The 14,688-nt window shown below is 49.5% G+C and overlaps 2 protein-coding genes across 4 annotated transcripts in view; both read left to right on the top strand.

The window, feature by feature from the left end:
• The window catches only part of LOC143766477 (uncharacterized), a 511,034-nt gene that overhangs the window by 74,700 nt on the left and 421,646 nt on the right, over positions 1–14,688 (top strand). The gene's annotated exons all lie outside the window — the stretch shown is intronic.
• LOC143766473 (uncharacterized) overlaps positions 11,641–14,688 on the top strand; it is a 175,007-nt gene continuing 171,959 nt past the window's right edge. For 2 of the 3 annotated variants that reach the window (XM_077254186.1, XM_077254185.1), the window contains exon 1: positions 13,876–14,546. In XM_077254186.1, the coding sequence (XP_077110301.1) occupies positions 14,364–14,546 (183 nt within the window). In that variant the 5' untranslated portion in view covers positions 13,876–14,363. Of the gene's footprint in view, positions 11,841–13,875; positions 14,547–14,688 lie in introns of those variants that run through there. The other variant, XM_077254187.1, reaches the window with a different exon arrangement.

Genomic DNA, 14,688 nt, shown 5'->3' with positions numbered 1-14,688 from the left:
GCGTCTGAGGTTGGTGTGGGGGCGGTGCTGTCACAAGGCTCATCCTTGAGCGATTTGCATCCGTGCGCCTATTTCTCCAAGAAACTGTCGCCCGCCAAACGTAACTACGATATCGGCAACAGAGAGTTGTTGGCAATCAAATTGGCCTTTGGGGAATGGCGACACTTCTTGGAGGGGTCAGTTCATCGGGTTACTGTTATTACCGACCATAAGAATTTGCTTTATTTGGAGTCTGCCAAGCGTCTATCTCCCAGGCAGGCTCGCTGGGCATTGTTTTTCACACGGTTCAACTTTGTTGTTACTTATAGACCTGGGTCTAAAAACACTAAGGCGGATGCTCTGTCCAGGTGTTTTCCGGGGGGAGAACCTCGGGAAGATCCGGTACCCATTCTCCAAGAGGGTGTAGTGGTTTCGGCTCTCACAACCGAGGTTGAGGCTGAGATTGCCGAGGCTCAGGAGGAGGTACCATCTGAACTTCTCATCAACAAATCGTTTGTACCGCTTCATCTCCGCTTAAAGGTTTTGGCGGAGCATCATGATGCTGTTCTGGCTTGCCACCCAGGGGTCAGGGGTACTTTGGAGTTGGTGTCACGTCGGTTTTGGTGGCCCAAAATCTGACAGGACGTGGTTTCATACGTGTCTGCTTGCACCACGTGCGCTAGGGCTAAGTCGCCCCGTTCCCGTCCGCTTGGCACACTACTTTCTCTCGAGGTACCTAGTAAGCCATGGACGGAGATCTCTATGGATTTTATCACTGACTTGCCTTCCTCAGCTGGGAACACGGTCATTTTGGTGATTCACATAAGTAGAACTAGTGGCCTAGGTATATGACACTTCCATTAAGTCAGCACATTTCAAAGGAGGAAAAAACCGGAAGTCAATGTCATCAGATCTATAAATTTAAAGCTTTATTGAATATTATAAAAAAAACACAAAATCCAAATATTAAAAGGTACCTAAAAATGGAGAACACATGCAAAAAGACCGCACAAAAACAGTAATGTAGCATATATTATGTAAATATGTGTATATACAAGTCTTTATACAAATGCATGGAATGCCTATTGCACTGATTTGTTATCCCTATTGCTATTAAGATGTTAGATATAGAGATTATAAGTTGCTCATATATATAGAGCTATCCCAGCACTGTGGCAGGACTGCACCACTACTGTGGAGGCATAATGGTTTAAATATACAGAGATAAAGTGCATAGTGCAATATATCCAACTCCTGCTACCATATAGCCACCAAGTAAATGAAAGTGCATCTGCCAAATGAGGGAGCATCTAGGTAATCAGCAGTCCTTTGGCCCCATATACTAATAGTGCATACACAAGTAATAGACAGATTTAAACACAAGATAAATATAAAGTGACTGTGCTACATAACCTGATTGTGCAGTCCTGAGCCCCAACGCGCGTTTCGCGTTTAGCTTCGTCCGGGGGAATGTATAAATTCCCCCTGGACGAAGCTAAACGCGAAACGCGAATCTTGTGTTTAAATCTGTCTATTACTTGTGTATGCACTATTAGTATATGGGGCCAAAGGACTGCTGATTACCTAGATGCTCCCTCATTTGGCAGATGCACTTTCATTTACTTGGTGGCTATATGGTAGCAGGAGTTGGATATATTGCACTATGCACTTTATCTCTGTATATTTAAACCATTATGCCTCCACAGTAGTGGTGCAGTACTGCCACAGTGCTGGGATAGCTCTATATACACTCACCGGCCACTTTATTAGGTACACCATGCTAGTAACGGGTTGGACCCCCTTTTGCCTTTAGAACTGCCTCAATTCTTCGTGGCATAGATTCAACAAGGTGCTGGAAGCATTCCTCAGAGATTTTGGTCCATATTGACATGATGGCATCACACAGTTGCCGCAGATTTGTCGGCTGCACATCCCAAAGATGCTCCATACAAGGCAGGATGGATCCATGCTTTCATGTTGTTTACGCCAAATTCTGACCCTACCATCCGAATGTCGCAGCAGAAATCGAGACTCATCAGACCAAGCAACGTTTTTCCAATCTTCTACTGTCCAATTTCGATGAGCTTGTACAAATTGTAGCCTCAGTTTCCTGTTCTTAGCTGAAAGGAGTGGTACCCGGTGTGGTCTTCTGCTGCTGTAGCCCATCTGCCTCAAAGTTCGACGCACTGTGCGTTCAGAGATGCTCTTAGGCCTACCTTGGTTGTAACGGGTGGCGATTTGAGTCACTGTTGCCTTTCTATCAGCTCGAACCAGTCTGCCCATTCTCCTCTGACTTCTGGCATCAACAAGGCATTTCCGCCCACAGAACTGCCGCTCACTGGATTTTTTTTCTTTTTCGGACCATTCTCTGTAAACCCTAGAGATGGTTGTGCGTGAAAATCCCAGTAGATCAGCAGTTTCTGAAATACTCAGACCAGCCCTTCTGGCACCAACAACCATGCCACGTTCAAAGGCACTCAAATCACCTTTCTTCCCCATACTGATGCTCGGTTTGAACTGCAGGAGATTGTCTTGACCATGTCTACATGCCTAAATGCAGTGAGTTGCCGCCATGTGATTGGCTGATTAGAAATTAAGTGTTAACAAGAAGTTGGACAGGTGTACCTAATAAAGTGGCCGGTGAGTGTATATGAGCAACTTATAATCTCTATATCTAACATCTTAATAGCAATAGGGATAACAAATCAGTGCAATAGGCATTCCATGCATTTGTATAAAGACTTGTATATACACATATTTACATAATATATGCTACATTACTGTTTTTGTGCGGTCTTTTTCCATGCATTCTCCATTTTTAGGTACCTTTTAATATTTGGATTTTGTGTTTTTTTATAATATTCAATAAAGCTTTAAATTTATAGATCTGATGACATTGACTTCCGGTTTTTTCCTCCTTTGAAATGTGCTCATTTTGGTGATTGTTGATCGGTTCTCAAAGATGTCGCACTTTGTGTCCTTGCCTTCGTTGCCTAACGCTAAAACTCTGGCTCAGGTATTTGTGCAGGAGGTGGTCAGACTTCATGGGATCCCGTCTGACATCGTTTCTGATAGAGGTACTCAGTTTGTGGCAGAGTTTTGGAAAGCATTTTGCTCACGGCTGGGGATCAAGTTGTCTCATTCTTCGGCGTTTCATCCTCAGTCAAATGGTCAGACCGAGCGTATGAACCAGAATTTGGAGCAGTACTTACGCTGTTTTGTTTCTGACAATCAGGAGGAGTGGTCGACATTCCTTCCTTTGGCTGAGTTTGCCATCAATAATCAACGCCAGGAGTCTTCAGGGGAGTCTCCGTTTTTTTGTGTTTACGGGCTACATCCTCAATTTTGTACCTTGAGTCAGGGGAACTCTTCCGGCGTTCCGGAGGAAGACTAGTTAGGAGCACAACTGTCATCAGTCTGGATGAGAATTAAACAGCGCCTGTTGAGCGTGGGTGCTAGGTACAAACGTGTGGCTGACAGTAGGCGTGTGCCAGGTCCGGACCTGAGTGTGGATGACTGGGTGTGGTTATCCACAAGAAATATAAGACTCAAAATACCATCCCTTAAATTGGGTCCCAGGTTAATCGGTCCATTTAGGGTCGCCGCCGTCGTTAACCCAGTAGCGTACCGATTGGAGCTTCCTATGGTGTATAAGATTCACAACGTATTCCACAGATCTTTATTGAAAAAGGTGGTGGGTTCCGTGGACGCAACGCCGACGCCTTCTCCAGTCTTGGTGGATGGTAATTTGGAATTTGAGGTTTACAAGGTGGTTGACTCTCGTGTTGTGCGCCGCACTTTGCAGTACTTGGTACACTGGCGTGGTTATGGGCCTGAGGAGAGGTCTTGGGTACCAGCTTCAGACATTCATGCGGATCGGCTCGTCAGTATGTTTCACCGCCGTCATCTGGACAAGCCGGGTCCGATGAGTCGTGAGGGCCCTGGGGTCCCTCGTTGAAGGCGGGGTACTGTCATGTCGGACGCTGTTCATATTAGGGCTTTCGACAGACAGCGGTAATTCCGCTTTTGTCCACTATGTGCTCAGTGGCGTCGGCTAGATTTTATCTAGCTGGTCCGGGGTTAAGTTAGCTGGTGCTCGGATTGGAAGCTGGGTCACGCCCTCTGCCTTTAAATAGTTCTTCTGAACATTGGGCGTCGCCGATTATAGCTTCTGTCTGGTGCTTGGTTATCTCGGTCTGGAGAGGTGGTCTAGTAGAAGGAGTTTCGTATCTGGTGGTGTATTTCCCTTTGTCATATTTTCTCCTTCCCTTATTTGTATTTATTTTGCCCTGTTCACTTATAGTGTTATCCTGTGTGACTGCGGCTTGGTGCATATTTTCCATTATCCTTGTCTGTGCTAACTGTGGGTATTGGTATATGGTCTCTTCACTGGGTGGTGGGTGGTGGTTTCAGCCTAGGGTTGAATCAGGAGACAGGGAGAGTATGGAGGCCCAGACATGCACACCATCAGTGTAAACTCTGGGAGAAGGGTCAGTCAGAGTTTCCCAGAGTTGAGGGAAATCACAGGGGCCTGGGTTGTTTGCTCTTGTCCACCTAGATTTCCCGTGACACACACTGACATGTGCAGAGACACATTTATTTTAAAGTGTCTACGTGAGTCAGTGTCTCCGGTATGTGAGGAAACTGTCACCAGCCGTACCGGAGCCACTGACGTGTGAAACCGGCCTAATAGTGTAAGATGAAATAGGATAAAGATTAAAAAAAACCCCTCATGATAGAGATATCACGTACAGCGATGCATACCAGCTTCAAGGAGTCTAGTCAAACCAACACTATGTTAGTTCTGGCTCCCTCCATCCAATACATTGTTGGATCGAGTATTCATCTCACCTGTTTGTCCCTCCTGCGGCCCTTCACCCCCTCCACTTACTCATTAATATAGTATATTGTTTAATTAATAATAATCATTTTATTTATATAGCGCCAACATATTCCGCAGCACTTTCCATTATAGAGGGGATTTGTACAGACAATAGATGATATAGATAACGTAGGCACTACTAGGAAGTGGTGCCCAAGCCGTGATACTGGTAAAGATAAACTTGGCACACACAACTACGTAGATGCAGTGAATGAAAGTTTTACTTTCATTCACTGCATTTATGTAGTTGTGTGTGCCAAGTCTATCTTCACTTGTACAGACAATAGACATTACAGCATAACAAAAGTCACAGTTCAAAATAGATACCAAGAGGAGTGAGGGCCCTGCTCACCAGATACAAGAGGAGTGAGGGCCCTGCTCCCCAGATACAAGAGGAGTGAGGGCCCTGCTCCCCAGATACAAGAGGAGTGAGGGCCCTGCTCACCAGATACAAGAGGAGTGAGGGCCCTGCTCACCAGATACAAGAGGAGTGAGGGCCCTGCTCACCAGATACAAGAGGAGTGAGGGCCCTGCTCACCAGATACAAGAGGAGTGAGGGTCCTGCTCACCAGATACAAGAGAAGTGAGGGCCCTGCTCACCAGATACAAGAGGAGTGAGGGCCCTGCTCACCAGATACAAAAGGAGTGAGGGCCCTGCTCACCAGATACAAAAGGAGTGAGGGCCCTGCTCACAAAATACAAGAGGAGTGAGGGCCCTGCTCACCAGATGCAAGGGGAGTGAGGGCCTTGCTCTCCAGATACAAGAGGAGTGAGGGCCCTGCTCACAAAATACAAGAGGAGTGAGTGCCCCGCTCACCAGATGCAAGGGGAGTGAGGGCCTTGCTCACCAGATACAAGAGGAGTGAGGGCCCTGCTCACCAGATACAAGAGGAGTGAGGGCCCTGCTCACCAGATACCAAGAGGAGTGAGGGCCCTGCTCACCAGATACAAGAGGAGTGAGGGCCCTGCTCGCCAGATACAAGGGGAGTGAGGGCCCTGCTCGCCAGATACACGGGGAGTGAGGGCCCTGCTCACCAGATACAAGAGGAGTGAGGGCCCTGCTCGCAAGTTTACAATCTATGAGGAAAAGGGGAGACACGAGAGGTGGATGGTAACAATTGTTTTCGTTGTTCGGACCAGCCATAGTTATCGGTTAGTCCATCACTTAATTTGTGCGCTAAGGTTTTCTTTAGGTGTTTGTTGTAAAAAATTTTTTTAAGAAATGTATATATTAAGGCTTGTATGTTCACACCAGCAATCCCTTATCTATATATATAATTGTCTAAGGGTCACTTCCGTCTGTCTGTCCCAGAAATCCTGCGTCTCTGATTGGTCGAGGCCGCTAGGCCTTGACCAATCAGCGACGGGCACAGTCCGGCCAAGAATTAGTCCCTCCCTACTTCTGTCCAGTCAGTGCCCGGTGCCCGCTCCATACTCCCCTCCAGTCAGCACTCACACAGGGTTAATGGCAGCGGTAACGGACCGCGTTATGCCACGTATAACGCACTCCGTTACTGCTATTAACCCTGTGTGACCAACTTTTTACTATTCATGCTGCCTATGCGGCATGATGAATAGTAAAAGGATCTAATGTTAAAAATAATAAAAAACATAAAAATCGTTATATACTCACCGTCCGTCGGCCCCCGGATCGACAACAGGCCTTTCCCGCTCGCGACGCTCCGGTAACAGGTCCATGCTGCGATCTCGCGAGATGATGACGCAGCGGTATCGCAAGACCGCTACGTCATCATCTCGCGAGACCGCAATGCACTCTTGGGACCGGAGCACACGAGCAGCGTCGGTAAAGGCCTCGCTTGGATCCGGAAGGTGAGTATATAACTATTTTTTATTTTATTTCTTTTTTTTTATACTACGTGGGCTGGGCAATATACTACATGAGCTGGGCAATATACTACATGGGCTGGGCAATATACTACATGAGCTGGGTAATATACTACATGGACTGGGCAATATACTACATGAGCTGGGCAATATACTACATGGACTGGGCAATATACTACATGAGCTGGGCAATATACTACATGAGCTGGGCAATAAACTACATGAGCAGGGCAATATACTACATGAGCTGGGCAATGTACTACATGGGCTGGGCAATGTACTATGTGAGCTGGGCAATATACTACGTGGGCTGTGCTATATACTACGTGGGCTTCGCAATATACTACGTGGGCTGCGCAATGGACTGCGCAATGTACTACGTGGGCTGCGCAATGTACTACGTGGGCTGCGCAATATATAACATGGGCTGTGCTATACCCTACGCATACATATTCTAGAATACCCGATGTGTTAGAATCGGGCCACCTTCTATTCTAGAATACCCGATGCGTTAGAATCGGGCCACCATCTAGTCTACTATATAATTGTCTAAGGGTCACTTCCGTCTGTCTGTCTTTCTGTCTGTCTGTCACGGATATTCATTGGTCGCGGCCTCTGTCTGTCATGGAATCCAAGTCGCTGATTGGTCTCACCAGCTGCCTGTCATGGCTGCCGCGACCAATCAGCGACGGCCACAGTCTGCAGTCAGTGCCCGGCGCCCGCTCCATACTACCCGCAGTCAGTGCCTGCTCCATACTGCCCTCCAGTCACCGCTCACACAGGGTTAATGTCAGCGGTAACGGACCGCGTTATGCCGCGGGTAACTCACTCGGTCACACAGGGTTAATAGCAGCAGTAACGAAGTTTTTACTATTGATGCTGCCTATGCAGCATCAATAGTAAAAAGATCTAATGTTAAAAATAATAAAAAAAATAAAAAATCATTATATACTCACCTTCCGCCGCCTTTCCCGCTCCTCGCGACGCTCCGGTGACCGCTCCATACAAGCAGCCGGTTCCGGTGCCAAGGATGGTATGCGAGAAGGACCTGCCATGACGTCACGGTTATGTGACCACGACATCATCACAGGTCCTGCGAAAAGGACCTTCCATGATGTCACGGTCATGTGACCGCGACGTCATCACAGGTCCTGCGCTCATACCAACCCTGGGACCGGAAGCTGCCGCGTGCACCGCACACAGGGCCAGGACTTCAACGGGCCTTCGGAAGGTATATTTTTTATTTTAAGTCTGTATACTACGTGGCTCTGTGCTGTATACTCCGTTGCTGTGCAATATACTACGTACGTGGCTGGGCAATATACTACGTGACTGGGCAATATACTACGTCGCTGGGAAATATACTACGTGACTGGGCAATATACTACGTGACTGGGCAATATACTACGTGGACATGCATATTCTAGAATACCCGATGTGTTAGAATCGGGCCACCATGTAGTTATTTATACCCTCCTAGCACACAACTATCCCACTCACACAGAAAGCAGCAGTAGTCTGTCCAGCCTGGAGACCGAGCCTCTTTCACACTTCCGTCTTTCAGCTCCTGTCACAATCCGTCGATTTTTGAGAATGCAGGATCCTGCAAAAAAATTTGCAGGATCCTGCATTTTCCCATAGACTGGTATTAGCGACAGATTGTGACGGATGGCCATCCATGCCATCCGTCATGGACTGGATCCTGTGTAAGAAAAACGGTCCATCGGGCAGAGAAAACGTTCAGAGAAACGTTTTTTCTGCATGTAGGAAAATCGGTCAGCGACGCATCCTGCGCTGCCCGTCACTGGCTACAATGGAAGCCTATGGGTGCAGGATGCGTCGCTGTGAAAAGCAGGAATCCAGCGACGGGTTCCACCTTTTCAAACTGAGCATGCGTGGAAAAATTTCCCATCAGGGAAATTCTCGCTCGCTCGCTCTCTTTCTCTTTTTACTATTGATGCTGCCTATGCAACATCACTAGTAACAAGATATAATGTGAAAAAGTCGCGAGACCATGACTTCTCGCAAGATTTCGCAATGTATTACTAGGAAAGCTAGCTGCCGGGAGCATTGCTGCGCGGGAACGCCGGTAAATGAGAATACTGTGATTTTTTATTTTTTTTTATCTGGTTTGTGTTGTGTATGCGTTTTCGCAGCGGAAAACCGCTGCGAAGACGCATACACAACAGGTGCACATAGCCTCGACGGGTCCGTCAGAAAGACGGGCCCAGTGCACACGTTTTCCACAATCTGCACAGGATCCGTCATTTCAACGTCTTGACGGATCCTGTGCAGATTTGGAAGACGGAAGTGTGAAAGAAGCCTTAGAGGGCAACCACCGTGACAGCATGTGAGAACAAGCAGACAGCGGAGCTCCAGCCGAGCGTCCAGCTATTTATCCAGGACCTGAAGGTCACCCTAAAAATCACCATACATCTCCTGGATAACTTGCTACACTCTGACTGACGGTCTCTAACTGAGTGACTGTCAGCCGCAAAACATTCTCTATAAAACCTCATCTAACCCCTCCCAAACAATGGGCCAATCCCAACAGTGTTAACTATATAATACCCAGTGTAGTGCAAACTGCGTCCCCATCTACTGTATGGTGTATGGGTCCCCTAGTGGACGGACCTCCCGCATTCCCAGGGACGGCCATAGGCATAGCCTGTAGGAGAACCGAACATACAACTCCAGACATAGGGATAAAATATAACATCACATTATCACACATGTATATAAAACTCAACAGCATCATCACAGCCCCCCGTTACCACAACAACTTCTACATCCCAGTCTCCCCCTTCAATTGAGTCTTCACCCCGCATGTTTCACAGTTGTTAGACAGCCAGTAACCATGCCGGGACTGCCTGCCATACACAGTAATACTGTAGCCACTACGCACAAACGCATGGCTCTGCTTTGTACATGTCATACATGCACGGCTCTGCTCCATACACCTCTTACACATGGCTCCGCTCCATATACCTCTTACACACGGCTCCGCTCCGTACACCTCGTACACATACGGCTCCACTCCATACACCTCATACACACGGCTCCGCTCCATATACCTCTTACACACGGCTCCGCTCCGTACACCCCTTATACACGGCTCCGCTCCATCACCTCTTACACACGACTCCGCTCCATTCACCTCTTACACACGGCTCCGCTCCGTACACCTTACACACACGGCTCTGCTACATACACCTCGTACACACTTGGCTCTGCTCTGTACACCTCGTACACATACGGCTCCGCTCCATGCACCTCGCTCGTACACACACAGCTCCGCTCCCTACAGCTCGTACACACACGGGTCCACTCCGTACTCCATACACCTCATAGACACACGGCTCTGCTCCATACATGTATTGCACGGCTCCGCTCCCATACACCTCATACACGCCCCGCTCCGCAGACCTCGTACACACTTGGCTCTGCTCTGTACATGTAGTACACACGGCTCCGCTCCGTACACACATGGCTCCGATCCGTACATGTAGTACACACATGGCTCCACCACATACAGCTCGTACATGCACGGCTCTGCTCCATACAGCTCGTACACGCACGGCTCCTCTCTGTACACCTCGTACTCACTGCTCTGCTCCGTACACCTCGTACACACATTGCTCTGCTCCGTACACCTCGTACACACACGGCTCCGCTCCGTACACCTCGTACACACACGGCTCCGCTCCGTAAACCTCGTACACACACGGCTCCGCTCCGTACACCTCGTACACACACGGCTCCGCTCCGTACACCTCGTACACACACGGCTCCACTCTGTACACCTCGTACACACACGGCTCCGCTCCGTACACCTCGTACACACGGCTCCGCTCCCAATACCTCGTACACACACGGCTCCGCTCCGTACACCTCGCACACACACGGCTCCGCTCCGTACACCTCGTACACACACGGCTCCGCTCCGTACACCTCGTACACACGGCTCCGCTCCATAAACCTCGTACACACACGGCTCTGCTCCGTACACCTCGTACACACGGCTCCGCTCCCAATACCTCGTACACGCACGGCTCCTCTCTGTACACCTCGTACTCACTGCTCTGCTCCGTACACCTCGTACACACACGGCTCCGCTCCGTACACCTCGTACACACACGGCTCCACTCCGTAAACCTCGTACACACACGGCTCCGCTCCGTACACCTCGTACACACACGGCTCCGCTCCGTACACCTCGTACACACACGGCTCCACTCTGTACACCTCGTACACACACGGCTCTGCTCCGTACACCTCGTACACACACGGCTCCGCTCCCAATACCTCGTACACACACGGCTCCGCTCCGTACACCTCGTACACACACGGCTCCGCTCCGTACACCTCGTACACACGGCTCCGCTCCATACACCTCGTACACACACGGCTCCGCTCCGTACACCTCGTACACACGGCTCCGCTCCCAATACCTCGTACACACACGGCTCCGCTCCGTACACCTCGCACACACACGGCTCCGCTCCGTACACCTCGTACACACACGGCTCCGCTCCGTACACCTCGTACACACGGCTCCGCTCCGTACACCTCGTACACACACGGCTCCACTCCGTACACCTCGTACACACTGCTCTGCTCCGTACACCTCGTACACACATGGCTCCGCTCCGTACACCTCGCACACACACGGCTCTGCTCCATACACCTCGTACACACACGGCTCCGCTCCGTACACCTCGTACACACACGGCTCCGCTCCGTACACCTCGTACACACATGGCTCTGCTACATCCACACTGTAAACCCCTCCTGACCCACACACATAAACTTCCCCTCATCCAGCACCATGACAACCAGCACAGCAGAGTCCTGCATACACTGAGGCCCCTGATCATGTGACCCCTGACTCCTCCCCTCCTGTGACCTCATCACAGGTCCTGTGCGCACAGAGCAGCCGTAGAAATCTCAGGCCACGGTGGTCTCCCCCAACTTCTGCTCTTTCTCCTCCTTTTCTTGCAGGGGCCGCAGTGGATTTCATCCTGGATCCATAGAGCCGAGTAGAGGAGCGATGTTCCTTCAGTCTGAGGGGAATTGATGGTGATATTTGTCCAGCGGCCACTGTACCGAGTAAATCCCACCAGGACTGTAGCAGGTAAAGACCCCAATATCCACCGGTGTCCCTTCTAATGGGGGAAAGTACCAAAGAAAACCATCATATCCTGAGAAAGAGAAACCCCGTACATGGAGACATCGGCCTCAGATCCGAATTCAGCTTACCGGGGGAAGTCCGTAGCGCTGGTGGAGCGTGGTCACAGGGGGTGTTCGATGGTCTGGCAATGATATGACTCTCATCCCAGACTGGTGCGACAGTTTCTGTGGTGCGGGGGCTCCGCAAGCATTTTCTGAAAGCCCGGAGCCCCACACATCCATTGCTGTGAAGCGGTGGCCTCTGGGAAATCCCATCCCAGGCTGGTGCGGCAGGTGCTCAGGGATGCGGGGGCTCTGCTGGCATTTTGTGAAAACCCTGGAGCACCGCACACCCACACTGCTGTGATGCGGTGGCCTCTGGTAAAATGGCCTCCGGGAAAATGATGCCAGGTCGGCGCATGCGCAAATTGAGATCTCGGCACCAAGATCTCGTCTCCTGAGATCTCAATGTGCGCATGCGCCAACCCGGCGGCCATTTTACCGGAGGCCATTTTACCAGCATCACAGCAGTGGGGAGGTGCGGGGCTCCGGGCCTTCAGAAAATGTTGGCGGAGCCCCACATCACTGTGCACCGCCGAATACTGCCGCACAAGCCTAAGAAGGGAGTGTGATCGCCCTGCAGTTTCGGACCGCTGTAGAATCGCCCAGCTCCTGCTGCCGCCACACTAATTGTAAGTATATTCTGACTAGAAGACGCACCCCCATTTTCCCCAAAACATTTTTGGAAAAAAGTGCGTCTTAGGCTGCCGTCACACTAGCAGTATTTGGTCAGTATTTCTCATCAGTATTTGTAAGCCAAAACCAGCAGTGGGTGATAAATGCAGAAGTGGTGTATATGTTTCTATTATACTTTTCCTCTGATTGTCCCACTCCTGGTTTTGGCTTACAAATACTGATGTAAAATACTGATAGTGTGACGGCAGCCTTATAGTCTGAAAAATACGGTAATTGCTGCTTGGGTCCCCGCCAGACTCTGTATTTTGTGGTCAATCCCAACGAACTTGATTCCTACAGCAAATTAATTGCCAAAGCAGTGAGTAAGGGTACTGTCACACATTGAAATTTCCATCGCTACGACGGTACGATTCGTGACATTCTAGCGATATCGTTACGATATCGCAGTGTCTGACACGCAGCAGCGATCAGGGATCCTGCTGAGAATCGTACGTCGTAGCAGATCGTATGGAACTTTCTTTCGTCGCTTGATCACCCGCTGACATCGCTGGATCGTTGTGTGTGACAGCGATCCAGCGATGTCTTCGCTTGTAACCAGGGTAAACATCGGGTAACTAAGCGCAGGGCCGCGCTTAGTAACCCGATGTTTACCCTGGTTACAAGCGTAAACGTAAAAAAACAAACAGTACATACTCACCCGTCGGTGTCCTTCAGGTCCCTTGCCGTCTGCTTCCTGCTCTGAGTGCCGGCCGGAAAGTGAGAGCAGATCACAGCGGTGCTGCGCTCTGCTCTCACTGTACGGCTGCACTCAGAGCAGGAAGCAGACGCCAAGGGACCTGAAGGACACCGACGGGTGAGTATGTACTGTTTGTTTTTTTACGTTTACGCTGGTAACCAGGGTAAACATCGGGTTACTAAGCGCGGCCCTGCGCTTAGTTACCCGATGTTTACCCTGGTTACCCGGGGACTTCAGCATCGCTCCAGCGCCGTGATTGCAACGTGTGACCGCAGTCTACGACGCTGGAGCGATATTCATACGATCGCTGCGACGTCACGGATCGTGCCGTCGCAGCGATGAAAATTTCAATGTGTGACAGTACCCTAAGGCTACTTTCACACATCAGGTTTTCAGTGTCAGGCTAAATCCGGCGAATGTTGGATAAAACTGGATCCGGCACAGATTGTGAAAAACTGATGCGACGGATCCGTTTTTTTTACAGATCCGACTAGCATATCTAGATTATTGTATATATAAAAAAAAAAAAATTTGGAGCATGCTCAGTTTAAAAAAACAAATCAGGCCGCCGGATCCGCCTTTTTCCGGATCCGGCACCTTCCGGCTCCCACAGGCTTCCATTCTAGCAAACAGCCGGAAGCGTCGGCGCTTTAGGCTTTTTCGTCGGAGACAAAAAAACGTTGCTATGGACGTTTTTTCAAGAAACTGGAAGCGGCAGATTTGCCGGATCCGGCAAAAACCGGACGAAACGCAATGTCATCCGCTGCAATCCGGCACTAATACAAGTCTATGGGGGAAAAAAACCTGATCCGGCGGCAACATTTGCCTGATCCGGTTCTTTGAAAATTAGCCAGATTTAGCCTGACACTGAAAACCTGATGTGTGAAAGTAGCCTAACATAGCCAGTGGTTGGTCGCGTGGAGATGTCTTACTCAGCAAAACAGCTTATGTTCCAGTCCATACAAGACTAGAGAATACAACATCTACACGTTCTGTCTTCTGAAATGTTTCCCTTGTTATCTCCAGTAATTTTAGTATTACACAGAATTCTTTGTAATGATTCATCGTCTCATCGTCTTCCTATTCAGGTCCCTACAATATCCGATCCTTTCAGTAGACATCTTCTATATTAAGAGAATTTTTCTTAACTACCCATCAAGAATGGATATGGAGAGGGACAAGATGGCGGAGAGGATATTACACCTCACCCTAGAGATCCTCTTCCGTCTTACTGGAGAGGTGAGAGATTTTGATGGCATCACATTAAAGGGAACCTGTCACCCCCCCTCCCCAGGCGTTTGTAACTAAAAGCCGCCTTGTGCAGCACTAATGTTGCATTCTGACAAGGTGGCTCTTTTAGTTCTTGGTGCTGTAACCGCAG

This window comes from Ranitomeya variabilis, chromosome 4, assembly GCF_051348905.1.
Source record: "Ranitomeya variabilis isolate aRanVar5 chromosome 4, aRanVar5.hap1, whole genome shotgun sequence".
Lineage (NCBI taxonomy): Eukaryota > Metazoa > Chordata > Amphibia > Anura > Dendrobatidae > Ranitomeya > Ranitomeya variabilis.
This window is presented reverse-complemented; position numbering and strand designations above follow the sequence as displayed.